This window comes from Netta rufina (genome assembly GCF_964035555.1).
Source record: "Netta rufina genome assembly, chromosome: 14".
Taxonomy (NCBI): Eukaryota; Metazoa; Chordata; class Aves; order Anseriformes; family Anatidae; genus Netta; species Netta rufina.
Window position 1 is genome coordinate 12,786,721 of NC_140137.1, and position 20,611 is coordinate 12,807,331.

Consider the following 20,611-nt stretch of genomic DNA (forward strand, 5'->3'; position numbering starts at 1 on the left):
GAAGTGTTTCTAATTAGCCTTACCCTGTCCAATCCAATACCTTTATCATCACTATAAAGAAACTGTTGTAATACAGCCTCTCTGTGACTTCTGTTTATCTTAGTTTTCATGAGATTAGACATGGCATTTCACAAATCTTCTGTGGATCCGATGTCCAGAATTGTACTTGTCCTCGGTGACACCACCCACATCAATAGCAACTCTAATCCTAATGGAGCTTTTAATGGAGTGGTCTGACTCTCGCCCCAGGGCATATTCAAGGCTTTTAAGTTTGAGACAGAAACGTTGACTAAGATCTGTAAGGCTTTCTGATTCCTTAATATGTATTAAAGTAAGTTCCATTCTAAATGGATGGATATACTGTTCCTTCATTACACGTTATATATAAATACCTTCTTTTCTCATGGTGCTCCTTGTTTTCTCTATTACAGGTTTCCTATGCAAATGCTATTTAAAGATTCCTGCATGTTTAAGACTGATGCTCCTAGAGCATTGAATGTTAAACTTTAATTTAGGTGTCATTTGGAGCTCTGAAATTCTGCAAGATGTAGCTATCTACTCCTATCCTGATGAACGTGATTATCTTGTTCAAAAGAACGTAACTTCCAGAATGTAGCAGTGAACTGTAAGCTTCCTTCATGAGCTGTGATTCCATGCGCTTGAATGTATTGGCAGGGTGATGAGGGGAACAGAATGATGCTGGCCATGGGAAAAAAAAACTCTGGAAGATACAGGAAATGCTGGGGATGGAAATACCTAATTGTACGAAGACTGGGCACTGAGCTTTTTGCATGTAATCTCCTAACCGAGATGTTGAATCAAGTGAATGAAGACAAAAATTGTAGTGCCTTCATTCTTCAGCAGGATTTGCTGAAAGTGTATAGACAGCATTGTTATAAAATGTTTGTTATCTTGAGGGTTAACGTTGTGGTTTGGTGGTTAATTTTAAAGTGTAGTTTAGGTGAGAAAACAGATTTGATTCTCTGCATCTAACTTTTCAGGCTTGAATTCGTCCCCACTCCTGAGGCAGCTTCTACTTATTACTGACTGTGTTCGGAGCCTTGTGTTTCCACATATATTTACAAAGTGTTCTTTATTCAAGGGGTATAAAATAGAGAGACAGTCTTTTTGGTGTGGAATCAGCAATTACTGATGTGGAATAACAATTTCAGGCACAACAAAATTTCCAATCAGAAGCTGTTACTAGTTAGCATCACTTATAACGTGCTGTACAAATACAATCTCACCTAACTGGGCTGTCCTCAGTTACTGTACGTGCATCTGTAGAGCCACAAGGTGTTTGTTCTCTGAATGAGGAAAGAACTCTACTTTGGAACAAACCCTGAATTCATAATGTTTTGGTTGTATTTGTATTTAAAAAATAAACAATGATTTTGCCTTCCTGTTGATAAAGATTTTTTTCTCTTAGCACGGAAAAAGAAAACTTTGTTTTTTAGCACTTATTTTGTGGCATTTCATGCAAAAACACGGAAGAAGTGCTGATACCTTACTAAGAGTAGAGTACACCTCTTCCTTGCAATACTGTCCCTCTGAGCATTCATCAATTGTTTCCTAAATGACTTTGTAAGGTGAGAAGCCTTCACGGAGTACCAAATGCAGGTACTGGAGCTTTACACTGGATTACGTTGAAATCAAGCATGAAGTTTTCCGCAGATACACTTAAACACTTACTGGAGTTTGTGCCCATATCATGGGTTATGTTCCCTATCCATTGATATCATGAGGGGGAGACCCCCTTACAGTATATACCTTTTGTCTGTCATCCTGGGGAGTGTCCCTTCCCTCTGTGAGGCTTTGTGGTCGAGCAGGGCATCCTGAAGCTATATTTCATTTACATGTGTCAACGAATATTGCCCAGAGGATAATCTCAGGCCTGTAGTATTTTTATTGTTTTAGGACTAAAAGCTGAAGAGCTTTTCAGACCCTTGCAAGTGTAAAGGTTGAAGCAGCAGATACTTATTTTTGATGGACCTCATTACTTTCTCTATTCTCCTTAGTTTTCAGGTTTACTACAGAATTTCTTGTTCTTCTTGCTTGTCAGCTTACCATCCCTAACATCAATTAAGCTTTATTTTTATCTCAAATTATACATTTGAAGTATGTGCAAAACTTTGTCTCAAACGTCACAACCCTTTCTTCTCTCCTTGCTTTTTTTTCCCCTATTTGTAGCATACTATAGGATAGACCTGGATCAGGAGATAACAGTTTTATCTCCATTTGCAAATCTCACAGTGTAACTTAAAACAAAATTTGGAGTAATATAGAAAACAAAATTTGGAATCGTTTAGCAAGCTTTTGAATCCTTTGAGAGTTTTTCCTTTGGAAAATGCAGGCAAAATTTGTGCAAAGTATTTTTTTTTTTTTTTAATGTTTTATCTATTGTATGTCTTACACTTTTAACATACTTTAAAACTGATAAAACATATGCAAAACTTGCAACTATATTTGCCTATTTCTTTGAAGAAGTGTGTGTCTTACTCTCTGATGCAGTCAGATGATCAAAAATTTATAGCTCTTCTCCATTGGCTTTTCACTGGCATTGTGCATTTATTCCCGTGGAGGCCTTCAGTCTCAGACTTGTGTTACCTATTCACTGTTACAATCATTCAATCATTTGTAGATGTAAACCTTTAAAGTTGATTGTTCTTATGTAAGAAACTTTAAAACTAACACTTTGGTCGCCATCACCACACTTGTTTCATTGAGATGTGACAGTACTCTTGGCTTTTCAGAACTGGCTTTTGTAAGAAGCAACACTGAAATAATAGAGAGTAAAAATTATCTGCTGACACCACTCTGTGGTTTAGATTTAAATATAGCACACAACCATAATAATTAAATATATGGATTAGACTTAAATATAACACAAGCAGAAAAGAATGCACCAGCTTGTAACATTAATGTCAACCCACTTGTTTATTTGATGGTCTTTATTTTGGATGTAACTCTCAAACTCCACTTCATGCATTCAATATCTTTGTCGACATTAACAGTTTTGTAAATGTGCTTGGTACAAGAGTCCAGTTGTGCCTCAATTAACACTTCGGGGTAAATCCGCGTGTAGCCTTGTAGGGTGTTTGAAACACTGACAGCCACAATGCTCTTGTCACTTCTGCCTGTTGTATATCCATCCATCTGCTTGTGAAGCAGGCTGGGTCCATGCAATCCAGCACGATTCCCTGGAAGCTGCCCAGTATAAACTAATCAGCGAGCCCCCCCTGGTGTCTGAAAGTGTCCTCGGATATTAAATTTATATCAATCACAGGAAGTCTTGGCAATCAAGCTAGTCACTTTTTCCCTTCACATCTGGACATAAATTATTTTTTTGTTGCAAAGGTCACAGGAATCATGGGTAGGGCATGGAATGAGGGCCATAGAAAACATGGGAAAGGAAGAATAAAACTATATTTCCACCTTTTTAGAAGTGGTTATTTTTAAGTGACCTGGAACGATGCCAAACTATACAACTTTTTTTTTCCTTCTTGAAGTTTACATTTGTTGCTGAATTAAATGTGGCTTAAAGATGCTTTGTTTTGGAATGCTTTGTGCCTCTTACATCTCATCGTGACATTTATAAAAAAGCTTTCTCCTAGTTGCTGAGAACAATAACTTCACTGCAGAATGGCTTTAGGAGTTTATTTCCCTATTTAGTCAGTTTTAACTGCACTTTTTTCTTTTTTTTTTTTTTTGGCATTACTTAATTTCCCCTTCCATTCCCCCTCTAAACCCTGATGCCGCTTTAGCCGTGCAGCACCAAGCACTTCCATAGCTAATGTTGGCTTTTTCTTTTTTAACATAAGTTTGCATCTTTCATGCATTTTCCAGCATTAATGCTTTACTCTACGAAATGAAGGAAATGCTTAACTTTATGCTCTCCCACCCACCCCCAGCTCCCCATCAAGTCTCAAACAAGCGCTTAAGGAGGGGTTATAAAAACAAACAGAACCTTTCCCTTCAGCTCGCTGCCTTTCCTCGCTTTGGACAAGGGAACCAGTGTGCTGAAAGCCACGCAGCTCTGAAGCCTGTGGCTTTGCGTTGTGTTGCTTTGTTTGTTTGTTTTTTAAATCTTTTTAAAGTTCCATGCGTATGGGAAATAAAGGTGGTATTAGTTCACGTTTGTGTGGATGGTAAAGAAAATGTCAAAACCAGAAGCTTGAGGCACGTTTACCATAAATGAATTTGTAAAACCCCTAATTGCTGTTGTCCATACCTACTGCTGTTTTCCTGCATGCTTTTTTAAGTATAGATGGGTTCTGTTAGCTTGCTGATTATTTATTCAGTCATGTAGCTTACATTCTCTTTAGACACGAAGTTGAATAAAATCATACATCAGAATCTGACAGCAGGAATTCTCATGCTGAGAATCCAAGACTGAGTCCAGGAATTTTATTCTGTTTTAACAATTACCTTCTGTGTCCCCTTCTGGACTTAGGGGATCTCATTCTTGTTTCTGCTCCCTGTTCCAAACCTTGGCTGTCTTTACGCCAAATAAAATTCAATGGGCCAACTCCTACAAGGACAGAGGGATGACTGTTAAGCATCTTCATTTTTTTTCTTCTAGTCCCTTCAGGTTCAGAGGAGTTCTTAAGTAACGAACACCTTCTCAACGTAATATTATAAAATCATTTTATTCCTGCTACGGTTAATCAATTTGACTGCTCAATATGCAGACTATGCTATAAAGTCATCTTGCAGCATTTTTAGCTTCTGAAACCAGTTGCATGATGTGCTTTAACAATTAACTAAATTTTAAAATTTTGATTCAATAGGTGTAAACATGGAATTTGGAACTTATTTCAGATACACTGCAAAGGGTGCAAGAAAAAGAGGCTACTAGGTTTCCTTTTGGAAGCTTCATTACTATCATGTGTTATTTCACAGTGCCAAATACGTGTGAACAAGGATTCACTTCTGTTGATAGATTATCCCATAGCTGGAGTGCTGTTTCTCAAATGCTCTCTGTTTGAATGACATTTTAGGCAAATGCGTGGGGCCTGCTCACTCACTTCAACAGATAGGGAAAGTCACCGTGACATTGAATATATTTTGACACTTTTAGGGGCACAGGGGATGTTGCTGGGATCATAGCTGAATGTTACCACTTACAATCTCAGATTCATTAAAAAAAAAAAAAACAAAACAATTTTAAGTTATATTTCAATTTTGTATTACATTTACAAACGGAAAGCAGTTTTTAAAAATACATTTTTGTGAACTCAGGGGTTGCTTGAACTCCTTGTAGTATTTGCATTGCTTTAATCATAACACTGGGTGCTCTGCAGACTTTCTTCCTTCATTTTCCCTTGAATAACTTTAAGCTAGAAAACACACTTGCTAGTGAATTTTATTTTCCTTACTTTAGACTTTTGAAGCATGGGGTGCTGTGTTGTTGGTTTCTTTAGTGGTAGTATTTTTAATAACACCTGTTTGGTACTGATATTTTTGAGTGTCTCATAGTGTTCATCATTCAAAAAAAAATGCAGTTGACTGAGTCTAACTCAGCTTCTTGCAGATAAACACATCGTACAAAGCTGCAAGTGAACCGTCTCTAGCCAGGGAGTCTATCAACTTTGACTGTAGTAGTTCTGTTTGGATTTTCATTTGACCAAAAGCCATTTTTACTGGACTGAATCTAGCTGTAATGTAATCCATAGTTTCTCATCTGTATTCTCGAAGACTAATGGAATATTAAAACCTTAAAGATAACATAAATGTGTTGTATAGTGTCCTCAGGGTAACTTCTGCACTAAAGATGTTTTCTTTCCCACCCTGTAGAGGTATCTCATTAAGGTACCCACTAGTGTCATTATTAAGTTTTCATGTATTTCTCAGTTTTGATGCTAATCTTTGTGTGTGTTAATTTTTTTCTTCCTTTGCAGCACCAATGTGGTTATGAATTATTCAGAAATAGAGTCTAAGGTTCGAGAAGCAACCAATGACGATCCATGGGGACCTTCGGGGCAACTCATGGGAGAGATTGCCAAGTAAGTGATAATTTGAGTCAGTGAAAGAAAGAAAGGTACATTTTATAGAGGAAAGTGAAATTTGCTGCTAAATCAACTCTGCATTATGCTGACTGGTAATGCTGGAAAAGTTGCTGTAAATAAAGTCCTTAAAAAAAAATCTTTTTAAATGCCTCATAACATACTGGAAACTGTCAAGCAGAAAATGTAATCAAAGTATTTTTGAAATTCTTTAAGTATGTAGCCTCGTAATTCTCTCAACATATCTGATTTTTTTAGGATGTTTATTTTCATGCTGCTTTTTCTGTGATGCTCTAAATAACAGGTCATTCTCGTTTTTTATATTTTTTCTGCCAAAATGAGTTTGGAAGTCATGTTTGACCAGTTGCTGTGGTTAAGGTGTTTTTCTTTAGAAAATAAGTTCTTTTACTGTCTCAGACTCTCTCAAGAGTATTTTTCTGTTGTAGTGCTGGTATGTAAACTACTTCTATATGAGTAACAAACAGGGATAGTTTTTTTGCTATCAATGCTGTCAAACTTGTATGGGTTTAGATCAAGCCTGCCATCTACTGTCAGCCCTGAGTCTTAACAAGCTATTATGGCAAGCCACCAAGAATAAAATTTCTTTATTCCTTTTGTTTAATTTTTGTAGGGCTACATTTATGTACGAACAGTTTCCAGAACTTATGAACATGCTTTGGACTCGTATGCTGAAAGACAATAAAAAGAACTGGAGGAGAGTTTATAAGGTGTGTATTTACATGAACTTAGAAGTGTGTAGGACTTCGTATTGGTCTACAAAGGATGTAATGTTTGATGCTAGTATAATGTTCTGATACAGTATCTTGTTTAGATACTGCTATATCACCTTTTCCACTAGCAACCTATAATTTATTTCCTAACTCCTTCGTTAATGATCTTACTGAAATCAAAGATGTCTTTCAAGTACTGTATAAAGAAAAACATATCTGATTTTAGAAATGTTCTCAGATGCTGCTTAATAGAGCAATTATATTTTGCTGATATTCTCATACCAGAGTAGCATTCGCATTTTTAATCTACCCAAATGTGTTGTTGAGTGCTCCAAGAGAAGTAGATGACAGTTTTTGAAGGAGCTCAAGAATAACTGAAATAAGATCAGAAACTAATCTTAATTTTATAACAAATACTGATTCTAAAAATTGTGGTTTTGCTTTGAGTGGACCAAATTTTCTTGCAGATCTTATCATATGAGTGTGTTATGTCCTACTTGCATTTTGGAAGTAAAACTGAAAATCATTTGCATTTTTCTTGTCTTTGGCTAATTAGCATGGTATGGAAACTTTTTGCTTAAGATAATCACGCTGCACTTAAAGTGGTGTGTTGAATGTTCACTGAATTATGCAAATATAACCTCATTTTTTAGAATTGATGTATTAGACTAGCTTATTTTGTTGATGCCAAAGTTGTAACAAGACAGAATTAATTCTAAGGCATGGCTTGTGCTTTTCACAGGTGCTTGATGTTTTGTATTCATAGTAATTGTTTTCCCTGAAGTACAATATAAATTAATATTTAATGCTATCGCACATAACTACTTAATGTTATAAAGACTGTGTGGAATTGCTTATCAGGTTGTGATAGGTTGAAATATAATGATTTTAGCTGTAAAAGGCACTACTTTGGATAAAGTGCGTTATTTTTTTTCCAGATAGAAAGCCTAAATTTAAAAAACCGCAATTAAAGTACTATTTAAACTTCATTTATATTGTAACTTGCTTATATTTGTCCTGAAATGCAGTTTTGTATATCCATTGCAACCTGCATAAGACTTCTTATTTTTGTAGGAGTTGCTTTTTGGTAAAAACTGACAGAAATTGTGAACAAGAGAGGCAAAAGAAAATGTGTCATTTCACACAGTTAATTTGTTCTCTTAAGCTTCTGCTGCTGTGTTTTAAAACAATTAGTAGTTGATGAAGGCAACTACTTGTCATTTGGTAACAACAAATTACAGTTTACAAAATGCAGTTCTGATGTCCTGAAGAGCATTGTGGAAGGGGGGATATTTTTGCATAGGTGAACCCATAAAATAAGCATTATTTAAGAGGGGAGAGTCTTATTACTTAATTTGGGGGTGTGGGGGCAGGTTTGGTTTTCTATTGCTTTTTTAAAAAAAGGTAGAGCTTTTGTTCATGCAATCATAAGGTGCTTTGTATTTTTATAGTCTTTGCTGCTCCTAGCTTACCTCATAAGGAATGGATCAGAGCGTGTTGTTACAAGTGCCAGAGAACACATTTATGATTTGCGATCCCTGGAAAATTACCACTTTGTAGGTGAGCAATAGAAAAATCTTATAAGCAAATTAAAACAGTAGTTGGAGTTGTCAGTCACCTGAACCAGCTTAGAAGCTTCCCCAGTCTAATTAGAATGTGACTGTTGCCAGTTGTGTGAAGAGTGCAGAATCCAAGACGTGGGACCCTAGAGTATTAATTAGTGAAGACAAGAACTTGCAGAAAAGACTGGCTAATAACAACAGAACCAACACAACATGAGTGTTCGGGTTTATATTAAAATATGCACTAGAGACTGGTCCCCTGTGGTGTCCGTAAAGGAATAGCTTTAATCATATGGGAAGAAAAGGTTAGAGCTCCAAAACACACACATCTGTTTGAAGCTGGGTTTTTTTCCTCCCACCAAATAATATTTACAGTGCAAAGGCAGCAAGGCCAGTGTGTGTTTTGAATGTGAAAAAGGCTGGGAAAGGAGCACGCTTAGCTTGTAGTACATCCCAACTGAAAGCACTTTTTCAAAAATTCAGTTTTGCAATAAGAGTGAGTTCATGCAATTAAAGTTGTAAAAGCTGTACCAAAAAGGCTTATGTTCGGGAGGGTTAAAATATTCAGTGGAAGATATAATCTCTATCTCAGTCTTCGAGCTTTTCAATGTTTCGACAGCAGTTAGATGTTTTCTAAATATCATACCATTCATTGAAAACTGTCATTTATCTAGGGGTGAAAATTTGTGTTAAAGCAAAATATTTGACCCCTTTAAAACAGAAACAGCAGACCTTGGTACGAGTAAGGTCTTTCACTTCGATTGTTCTGTTCATAATTGAAGTTTTCTTACCAGTTTGTGATGCTCAATATCGTTGCCTCTGATTTATTTTCTTCTCCCGTTTTTGCTCCTGCCCCCCCTCATACTCTTTATCCTGCATTATCTATACAGATGAAAATGGGAAAGACCAGGGTATAAATATACGCCAAAAGGTTAAAGAAATGGTTGAATTTGCTCAAGATGATGATCGACTTCGGGAAGAAAGGAAGAAAGCAAAGAAGAACAAAGACAAATACATCGGTGTCTCTTCAGACAGTGTTGGAGGGTTCAGATACAGTGAGTACTAACTAGGCTTTGTTGGTCAAGAATTGACTACCTGGACTCTCAATGTAGCTTAGATATGCAGAAGAAAACCAGATAACTACTAACAAATTTCTAAGATGTTCCTTTGGATGTTTCTTCTTTATATTTCTTTAACTGTCAGTGTTGATAACATTATCAAATAAAGCCTGTATTTCTTCCCCCCCCCCCCCCCCCCCCCCCCCCCCCCCCCATATATATATATCTAAATGAAGTACTTCAAAAATCTTTTTTCCTTTGGCAGACTTTTCAGTATGTGGGTGGGTTTTCAGGTAAATTAACTAAAAACACAAGTGACATTGATGCACTGGTTTAGCCAGAACTTAGCTATTCTGTTTTTAGCCTTAGGCACAGCCTCACTGAGAAATGCATGCTGCTGTAGCAGAACTAGATAAATAGGTGCCCTTGTAAGTCAGGGTTTCTTAGTCTTTCTGTAATTAAAAAAAAAAAGTGATCTTTCCACCTCCCACAGCACAAGAATATTGATCCACCTATGCCTGCCAACCTCCTTTAGAATCACTGTTTAATTTGGGTTAGGGCTTTGGGGGCAGTAATGCTGTTTGGGTGAAACAATGTAAATATTATGTCCCATTAGACCTTTTGGTTTCCCATGTCATGCTGTTTGAGTATTTGAAAGGTATCTGTGCATTATCACATTATTATTATTATGTGTATTATTATGGATTCTGATGTCTGTCAGGCCTGTATTTACATATGTGGCAGAGCTTATATATCAGCCGTTTATCAATACAGTTGTCACCGTCTTGGTTTGTGTTTTTAAAACCTTTGAATAGCAGTGTAGGTCCCATGTGCTTTTCAGAGGAGGGTTCCCGGAGGTAATACTGAATTTACTTTATATAGCCCTCCTAAGCTCATGGCTAGATGTTGTACAGCAAACCTTATGTGCAGGCTGGAAACTTGGTGCATAGTGCTCACCCCTAAATCCTAGAGAACTGTAGCTGCTGGTGAAGGGGTCATAGTTAACACCAGAAAGTTATTTCTAAACTTACCTTTAAAACAAATACTTACAAACACTTTTTAATTATTTGTAGCAGGGAGCTGAATTTGAACCTGTTTTTATGTTGATGTATCCCAGTATGTCATCCATGATCCAGCTATCAGTCCTGAAATGTTTGTGTTTTCTTTGGCCCAAGTGGGTCTTTGGGTTCTCTTAATAAGAGATGTTTCCCCAGGTCTCAATGGCACAAAGCTTTGGTTTGCTAGAATCAGTAACTGCTTTGAGAGAAGGCTTTAGGATGAGATGTGAGTAGGAACTGTGTATGACTTAGACTTCACCTGCAACTCTTCAGTTCTGTGCTTTTTTTTTTTCCCTCTTCTTCACTTTGAGCCTTGGAAAATTAAAGGCTTACTCTCTCCTGCCTTTGACAGGTTACTTCCCCATGTTCCTCTATTCTCCCTTCTCGTCATATGCAGAGTAGATAGAAATCTCCATCTCCATGGTAGGATATGTCTTTATTATATTGTTACAGGTTTTTGCCTACTTGCTTGGAACTCTACCGATTCTCTCTCTTTAGGAAATTCTTATGAGTCACTTCATCTGTACTTTTAAGTACGCGCCCCTCTGTTCTTTCTCTGAGCTTTTCTTTTGACTTACTCTGTACAGAGTCGTGATCCATCCCCATGTGCAGGGTAGATTTTTCTCCATATGTTCTTAAGTTATCATTCAAGTTTCTGAATTCAAAGGACTCTCTCTTTCCTTTGTTGTATATTTCATTTTTGTGGTAAAGGATCTTTAATTTTCCCCTCATTTGTTGAGTGAAGTTCTTAAAAATCTTCCCAGCAGCACAAAACAAACTTTCTTTCCCAGGTCAGACTTCTAAGCTAAAAAATTATAGTTACTTAAATAGAAAATGCTTGTATTTCCACAGTTCTCCTTAGTTCTTTTTGTCCTGATGAAAATACAGAGTTCTCAGTTTTAAGTCCTTTTTTTAAAATTCATATCTCACAAGAAAACCTTTTAATGGAATCTCCATTAAAATGCTGGAGAACCTGACATAGCTGAAATAAGGCCATTTCACCCTCCTGCAAAATTTAACAGTAGTATATTTCTAACTATTTCTCCTTCTCCAATGACAGAGATCCCACTGAGTATCCAGCTGACTTCTAACAAAAGCGCAATGTAGAAAAAGTTTGTCAGTCTTTTATGGATCTAAACAAGATATCATTGGAGATCTGCATTTATCTCTTTGATAAGAAAATAGACCCTATTATATCTCAAATTCTGCACCTTGTAGTGCTGGAATCATCATTTTCTTTTTATTTCAAATGGCTTAATTGAATACATTTTGAACATAACCTGAGATGCAATAATTTTTATGTAATTTGAAGTATCAATTTTCTCACCTTTCTTTCTGTCTAGTGTTCAGTTTTACCCAGCTTAAGGAATAAAATCTTTTAGTGTTTTACATTTTTCAATAGTAAGAACAAACAACAAAAAAACACGCCCTTGTTGCATGGGTGTGATGGTCCAAAATATAAAAATGCTCATGTCTTAGTGTTGTCTAGAAACTGAGCTATACTGGGTTGTTTTATATACCTATATTCTCTGCTGAAGGTCTAGTGTAAGATCCCAACGCTAGTTATTAAAGTATGCTGTGGTTCTGATAGTTAAGTTTGTTAGAATTAAGTGCTGTCTTTTAAATTAAACTTGGGTTGTTTGAGTATGTTTAAGCCCAAGCTTTAGTCTTAAAAAAAAAAAAAAAAAAAAAAAATCTTAATTTGATTGGACAGCAAATGTACTAATTCTAAGTAAAACCGTCAGCTGTTTGCAAGCTTTGTGTGATGGTCTTGATTACTGGAATAGAAGGAGAATACATGTTAATGATATCTGTAAGTGTTTAGTAAAGATGTTCAGGGTACTCAGTGGCTGAAAAGGTGGGTTGCTTTACTGCTTCCTTTTAAAAGAACCTTTTATTTGTACACTGAGCATGGAAAAGAAAGAGCAAAGCTATCATACATTTCATGCTTGTCTTTCAATATTTTGGCACTATGCTTTTATCTGTTTGTGTGTCTCAATGTATAAATGTTTGTCTTACCTCCCAAACACACAGGTTAGCCAAGAATGAAATATCATGTGTTAAATGACTGTTACAAAGCTGGCATGCCCCATTTCTGAAAAGCTGCTTATTTGTAGCCGGGGCTGATTGTACTTCTTGTGCCTCTCTGGCAGAATCCTGCAGAATCACAGAATTGAAGGGGTTGGAAGGGATATTATCAGTATCAGTATTCTGATGTGCTGTGTCGTGCATTAAAGTTGTGTGGCTGTCATAAACAAAAGTCTTTGATTCTGCATTCCTGCCACTTAATGATTGGCATTACATGCTGTGCCTTGCTGTAATAATGTTGATTCAGCACTATGGGAGCTTTCAGTTTGCTTTGAAAACCTGTGAGCTTTATGTTTCCAGGGGAGGGAGGCTTAAGAGTGATTCAGAAAACACTACGGGCAGTTATTTGCTGTTACCTTTAGTATTTTTTTTAATCTTAATGCCTTACACAGGTGAAAGATATGATCCTGAGCCCAAGTCAAAGTGGGATGAAGAATGGGATAAAAAACCTGCGTTTCCATTCAGTGATAAGTTAGGTGAGCTAAGCGACAAAATTGGAAGCACGATCGATGATACCATCAGCAAGTTCCGAAGGAAAGATAGAGAGGACTCTCCAGAAAGGTGCAGGTACTAGAGTCATTTTAACATGGATTTATTCTGTGAAATTGTTATTATAAAGCTCCTTGACACTGCTGATTATTAGTTACAATCTGCTGCCATTCTTCATGTGGAAACGTGTGTGGGGTCAATACTTGCTTCTCTTAGGAAGCTCTTGCTGGCCTCTGGGAATCACATAGCTCTGTTGATAGTTAACTGCTGTTGGCTGCCTTCCATTATAGCCCCTAGCTTAGATGCCTGCTGGCAAAGCAGGGAATTTGGCTGAAGTTTCTTAATCTTTTGCTTGTCTCAGCATTTCAGTGGTCTTCCTTGAGTCAGTATACCTGAAGCTGTCGTTTAATGTTACAGTTACTCTGAATGCTGAAGTGCTAAAGGAGGAGATGATGATAATAATAGTAATCTTATCTTGACATCATGCATCTTCCCTGAGCCATCTCAGGAAGAACAGACTGCAGGTGACTTACTTGAAAAACATTTAAAAAATAAATTTAAAAATTTGAACCTTCTTAAGAAACTTGTATTTTACATATGGCCTCTAAACATTTTGAAGTAAGAAGGAAAACCTACCCTGCTTTGCCTGCAGAAAGAGCTTTAAAAGCATCACTCTTCAACAGGTGCATTGAATTTTATTATCTGGAGTTCAAATTCGAGCTTAAGAGTCTGAAAGCGCTGCAAAGGAAGTGTTTAAGCATACTGAAATAATCCCCTTTGGGAAATATTTTAATTTAAATTTGCAGGGAGAATTTAGAGGTATTTTTAACAGGAATACATTCAAATTTCTGTGTTTATATACGCAGACATAAATATGTATATGTTACAAAACTTATAGGAAAATAAAAATAATTACAATGGTAGCATTTCCAAGAAGAAGACAGTATGGCCTTCTTACCAGGACATTAATAAATATTGAAACTGGTATTCTTTTCATGCATCTGGGTTCCCTCTTAGAATTTACTATCAACAGACTACAAAGAAGAAGGGATCCGAAGTACACAATTTCACACTTAACCGTGATGTATCACAGTGTGCTTTTCTGTCCTTACCTTTGAAACGTGCCATAATGCCTGTACAGCTGACTGGCCACAGTTCATGTAGACAATGTGCAGTAAACTTCTTAATCTTGCTACTTTTGCTTTATTTCTGAATGACTTGTGGAGATATAAAGCCTTTCACCTTCTAGTGTTTCAGACAGTCCTTTCTGCAGTCTCTTCACTAGGAAGGGTGACTGGGTGGTGATACTCGTTCATCTGGCAAATGTGCTGTTGTTATGTTCTGTTGTTTCTAGCTTAATAGCTTTATAAATCATTTTCTTTAGCACTGTGAAACCAATAAAAGTCTTGAAGCACAAAATATGAATCTGACTTGCACATCTTCAGGATGGTTAATGGAATTCAGATGGCACAACCTTTACCTCCAATATACGCACTAGGAATACTTGGCCCAACTTCTGGCTTTCTGACTACTTGCAAAGCTGGCAGTAAGCTGGCAGTTTCCATGGAAGAAAAAATGCTTGAAGTAACTAAGAACTTAACTTGTGATATAGCTGGCTTGAGTTTATAGAAGATTTTGGTGAAATTGCTGTTCACGTAGCTAACTGGAGTGAACTAGTCTGTGTTTTTCTTTGGTTTCTGGAAGTTGCAATGATGCACTTTGCTTGTAACTTTTAATTACTTGCTACAGTGCAAGCTATAAGCTTTATTTTTGACTTAATTCTACAATTTTCAGTTAAAGCACTGTAATTTTACTATTCTGAGCATGGTAAACACTTCAAGGGAACATTAATCTGTAATGTTTGATTGCTGTTAATGCGAAGGTTAAGGAACACTTCAAAACTGTCTCACGAGATCTGTTTTTCAGTGGTACAAGTTGTCATAGAAAACTGAGTATTGTAATTTTGGCCTGCATTCTGGCATATATATATATATATATATTTAACTTCTTTTCTCCAAAGCTTTTAGACACTTAGTGTGTCTTAGCAGATACAAAATAAGATCACTAAAGACTCACCCCTTTCCATTCTGACGTTGATCAGACTTTAGTTATCTATCACTTGTCAACCTACAGAATGTGTGCGTGGACCAGGCAGACTCTGCAGTGATGATGAGAATTACATTGCAGCAGGCTGCAATAGACTTGGTTGTGATGTCCTGATCTTAGATGTGTTCAACACATGTCAAAGGCAACATTAATTCTGAAAGCCTTGGAGGAGTATAGATGTGTGCTAACATGAAAATCAGCCTTGTTTGGAGGCTCGTTATTAAATCCTGATGTCATAATTGAAAAATGAGGTTAGTGTCCCATCTTATTTATTTTGCACATAGCATATGTGCAGAAATCCAGAACTGGAACAGCAGTAGCCTGCTGTTGCAAGCTGAGGTTGAAGTGCATTGGAAGTAGGAGCTTAGAAGATGTTTGAGTTCACTTGTCTGTATAAGGCTGGTTCAAGCAAATTCCAGTAGTCACTAGGTTGGCCTGCAGATATTTTAAAAACGTTGAGCATTTACCTTGGCTAATGGTAATGAATAGAGCCATCCCCAGTGGTGAGAAGGAAGTATGCATAGAGGAGTAAGATGCCTCCAGTGTATTCTGAAAATCACACTATTGTTAACAGAGAACAAAGGCTACCCTCCAGAGTATATTGCAGTTACTGTCATATTCCCACTGACAAAGGGACAGCCTTTCTTAAATTTTGCAGTTTTTGTATTCTAATGCATTATTAAAATATAAAAACCTTCTACTTTCAGCTGTGTTGCTAAGGGAATTACTATTTCAAAACACTTTTCAATATATTTAAGCTTTCTCTACAGCAATTTTCACTGTTGTGTACAAATCTTTTCCTGATGATTACAAGCAACATGACTTATTGAAGGAGCAATTGGTTTGCTTGTGAAAGGCTGAATTGTAAGAGTAGAAAACGTAACAGATTAAACAGATATTGCACAGTGACATCTAAAAAGTTTTCACCTGAAATGGTGATGCTCTTATTCTTTTACATTTTGAGAATAAATGTGTGTTTTATGGAAAATGAATAGTATCATTTTAGTGCATAATTCTGTGAACATTTTTTCTATAAACATTCTGAAGAAAATAAAATCCCATTTATCTGGAAGGGGAAATGAGTTTAAATAGGAATGGTGCACTTGAAATCTGAAAGATAATGCCTGTATCTTGTGCGCTGCTTTCTGGTTGTTGGGGTAAGTAATGAGCAGACTTGCCAACTAAACTTTTTGTTGCTGAAGTGTTACATAATGTGTGTGGGAGTTCCTGTCAGAAGGTAATTAAGTGTGCTGGATTTAAGCCGTGATTTCCTCTTAACCTCTGCTGTGGACTTGCAGTTAAGATTTAGCAAAATATCTGCTTCTCTTATGTACTATAGGTGCAGTGCTATACACTCTAAGATGTGTTACGTAAGGATAAGACACTAGTTTTCTCACATGTAGGAAGTATTTTATTTTGTGCATTATGAACCATCACTACAAGGAATTGCAGTAATCAGAACTCTTGTGTCTTAAGCCAAGTGTCTGCTGAAGTAACTGGGAAATCCATTGTGAATGGTATTTTATCACTTGTGTTTTTCTAGTGACAGTGATGAGGAAAAATCACGAAGAGGTAAATCTCCCAAAGCTGAATTTAAAGATGAAGAGGAGACTGTGACAACCAAACATATTCATATTACACAGGCTACCACGACCATACACAAACGTACAGCAAATCCTTCAAAAACCATTGACCTGGGAGCAGCAGCGCATTATACAGGGGATAAAGCAAGTCCAGAACAGAATGTTGCGTCTCATACTGCACAGCCTACGGCAAAGGTGAGATGACAGAGTGAAATAAAATATGACTTTGGAAACTGTTCTTCTAAACGCTGAGACAACTTAGTTTAGAAATTGAATTTTTTGTTACATAGCATTCAAGGGAACCGTTCTATCAAAAATAGGCACGTGGGGTTTTCAAAGGCGGTGAAACCAGCTGTTTAGTATTTGATCTGTAATTTAGCTAGGTTTCAGAGACTGGCTTCAGAGACAAACCTCTCATCTCTACAAAGCACTCATCTTAAATGACTTTGTGTTTTGATTTTTAGTCAGTTTCAAAATCAACCAACAACATCGCAAACAGCTGCACTTTGAACTGTGTATCTCATATGCAGTATTTTAAAATTACATACCTTTTAGGTTCTTCTCTAAGTTACTGTAGGTAGTACAACTAACATTTTCACAAGGTCATACCAAATTGCTTGTGTGAGCGCAGTTTCCTCGTTTTCTGAACTGGCGTGAACTTGAGCTGTCTGTTCAGCATGTCCTAATGTCAGCTCTGACTCAGTAACTTTCACAGGAAGTTCTGTTATGTTATGCTTACGTTTATCAAACAGGGCCCTGGTTTTCCTCATGCATCTGTATAGATAACATAGTGGAGCTTAAGGGAACCCTTGGTTACATGGAGTATTTTGTCCTACTTTTAATTTCCTCACTCTTTATGAGGAGTGATTGATTGTTAATCATCGTGGAACAGATAAAGTGAAACTCTTCTTCCTCTGACTTGCTTTTAATGTCAGTCGATGTAAAAGGAGTTCTGCAAATGTCAATATTTCACTCTGCTGCTGTTTTTGTAAAGGCAGAAATCTTATTTTTGAACAAATGATGGTTCTGTCCAGTGCCGTTTTTTGATTCTTCATATGACAGAAATGAATTTGCAATTCAAAAGGCAAGAACCTCTATAGGATGCACTAACCATTTTTTTGTTTAAAAAGAATTGGGGGTTCAAAAGATTAACCGTGTGATTTCGTCTTCAGGCTTCTGTACCCTCTGGCAGCAAGTCATCTAATGACCTGGTTGATCTGTTGTTTGATGGAGTGAGCCAGCCAGCCTCAACAGGTTAGTGCATTTTTTTGTTGTCTTAATGTATATTCTGATGCACCAGTTTTGATGATAAACTTGTATGATGTTCCACAGATAAAGTGGAATAGATAAGCTGATAAACTAATACTCAAAAATTTAGAGCTGCCTAGAACCTTTTGCAGCAAAGTATTGTAAATGTTATTGCATGGGATTAATAAAGTTAGCAGGACAAAGATTAACTACCAGACCAGTCAGAAGCTGTTTGTAATGCAATTAATTATAATTAACTCTAAAAGCAAGTGCAATCAATTCACATTTAAGCGTTTCTCATAGTGCAATTCAAAGTCTGGACAGCTAGAAATGGATGAAATAGCTACCTAAAGGTAAACCTGTTCATTGTAAAGGATGTCCCTTCAGACTCTTAAGTGTGCAGTTGAATTTAAGTCCGTTAATGCTCATAGGGACTTACTCTTACACTCTCAAATTGCAGTTTCTTTTTCAGAATATGCTAAATATCAGTGCATTGTATACAGGATTGAAACAGGGATTTGGGAGTTTGGTTGTTTTGCTTATTACAAGTCTGCAAAGTTTTACGTTTTTATTGTGCTTTCAGGTTCTTTTAATACTAAGTTTTGATTGCAACTAGCATGGAAGAGAAAAGGGACTTCCATACATTTATGGCCTAACAGTTAGAAGAGTAAACAGTGAAGAGAATTTTTATTTAAAGATCACTTTGAATAGAGAATTAAATGCTCACGTGTTTTTATATATATAGAAACCTTTCATATAACTTTTCTCCATTGCAAAGAAGGAAATTATGTTATTAGAAATGGGATCATAGTCATATATTTGTGGAAGTCTGTATGTGTATGTCTTGTGCACCACAGGTAGTCAGCTCCACCTTCGTTTTAAAGAAGCTGTAAAATTGTGTGAGACTTTGTTCTAAAAAGTGGGAATCTAGTGGCTTGGGGTCCCATGTGGCAAGGTGGCTGCATTTACACATGTATAAAGACTACTTTTTACTTAATTCTATTTAAAATTGTTGTTTCTGGGTGTACTTTAATGGATATTCATGTACTATGCCACACTGGATACTCAGAAAAAAAATATTTTATTATAAGATTAAGTTCAGCATTATGGGCAGCACCATATGCAACAATTCCTTTCAGCACTAGGATACCAAAATGATACCTCTGCAGGAATGTAGTAGAATATAAAATGCATCAAAATTCTGTTAGAGGGGAGGGAAATAGTCACTGCAATTTCTGGGTAATCTCAGCCTCAGAGATCTGTCTTAATCTTTTCTATTTCTTGTAGCTTTGAAACTATTTACTTTCCCCAAAATAAGTGTACAAAATTGTGTTCTGATTTTATATAAATACAAGTTTATATTTATGCAATATAAAATTGACATCACAAAAATAATAAAAATATTTTATAATAATTCCTGATGGTTTAGAAATACCATTCATGCTTCTTTTCTGCGCAAAAGCTACAAATTTAAGGAGCAATGTATTTTGTTTTATTTAGTTAACTTTATATACAGAGGTGTTTATGTACTTAGGATTTACTACAGTTTAGTGGAATTTTAAGATCCAGGATCACAACCACTACCCCTCATCAATACTTTAAACTTCAATACCCAGATTTTAAGGCCTTTGTTCTCTTGATTATAAAAAGAGATGGGAGCCCTTTTGGTTTTACTGTTTATATACATAAGTCTGTGTCTGTATATGTGTATATACAAGTTGTGTTAAGAATAGACATTTTTCAGTTCAAATTGAGCCTCTCTGTATTTCAAGCCAGAGGTAAAGTGCTTTGACATTACAGCATATTTGAATCTTTTATCAGTTTGGTTCTCCGTAGCAAGCCCTTCTTTTGCCTTTTTGATTTTTTTTCTTTTTTTTTTTTCCCAAAGCAGCATTTAGAAATGGTGTTGAGAAGAGGCGTATTACCAGCTGGCCCTGCTAAATAACCTCTCTTCTGACCTGGGAAGGCAGATGGAAAGGGTTCATTTATAGTGACAGATCTCGCATGGGAATCTTTGAGGATAGCTCATGTTGAGAAGATTAGCACTGTCCTTCACGTGCAGGTCACTTGTTATGACCACTGTTCCTTGCAGCACAGGGTGTGGGAACATTCCCAGTGTCAAGCAAGACACAGGGAAAGGGTCACACACAGCCTTTGATCTGTCCTGTGAAGGAGTTGGCAGGGAAGTCATGTGAATTCAGGGAACTCAGAATTTGCTTATCTTTGTATTTTTAGGTGCAGAGATGTCGAAGAAAGTTGGTGAAGCTTGGGGGTTTACAGGTTACTGAAGGAACACAATTTGTGCATAAGGGGAGATGTCATGAAGGAGGAATCTGAGGAGTTGTAGAATGTGTGAATAGACCTGCTGGAAGTAATTTTTTGGTGTTACTGGAGACTAGGTTCTTTAATCTTAGCCGGTGATACCTTTTTTTTTGTCCAGAGTTGATGCATTCAGCTTAAGCTTTTCCATCTTCCTCTGGAAGTCATTTTCATTTGAAAACATGCAATAGAGTTGGAGAAAAAATTGACTTGGCTGAGAATGTTAAGGTGTTATTTTGGGTTTGAACCTAGTTGTTTTTAAAATGAAATTAATCACTAGATGCTTTGACAAACAACCAAGGGGATAGTAAGTGTAGCATGAGAGCTTGTTTCTGCTTTAAGATGTGGTCCGATAAAATTTGAG

General features: G+C 36.6%; 1 protein-coding gene across 1 annotated transcript in view; it reads left to right on the plus strand.

Moving 5' to 3' along the window:
* CLINT1 (clathrin interactor 1) overlaps positions 1 to 20,611 on the plus strand; it is a 48,499-nt gene that overhangs the window by 18,972 nt on the left and 8,916 nt on the right. The window contains exons 2-8 of the mRNA XM_084295080.1: positions 5,901 to 6,005; positions 6,637 to 6,733; positions 8,188 to 8,296; positions 9,189 to 9,353; positions 12,895 to 13,069; positions 16,641 to 16,875; positions 17,853 to 17,934. Of these exons, the coding sequence (XP_084151206.1) occupies positions 5,901 to 6,005; positions 6,637 to 6,733; positions 8,188 to 8,296; positions 9,189 to 9,353; positions 12,895 to 13,069; positions 16,641 to 16,875; positions 17,853 to 17,934 (968 nt within the window). The remainder of the gene's footprint in view (positions 1 to 5,900; positions 6,006 to 6,636; positions 6,734 to 8,187; positions 8,297 to 9,188; positions 9,354 to 12,894; positions 13,070 to 16,640; positions 16,876 to 17,852; positions 17,935 to 20,611) is intronic.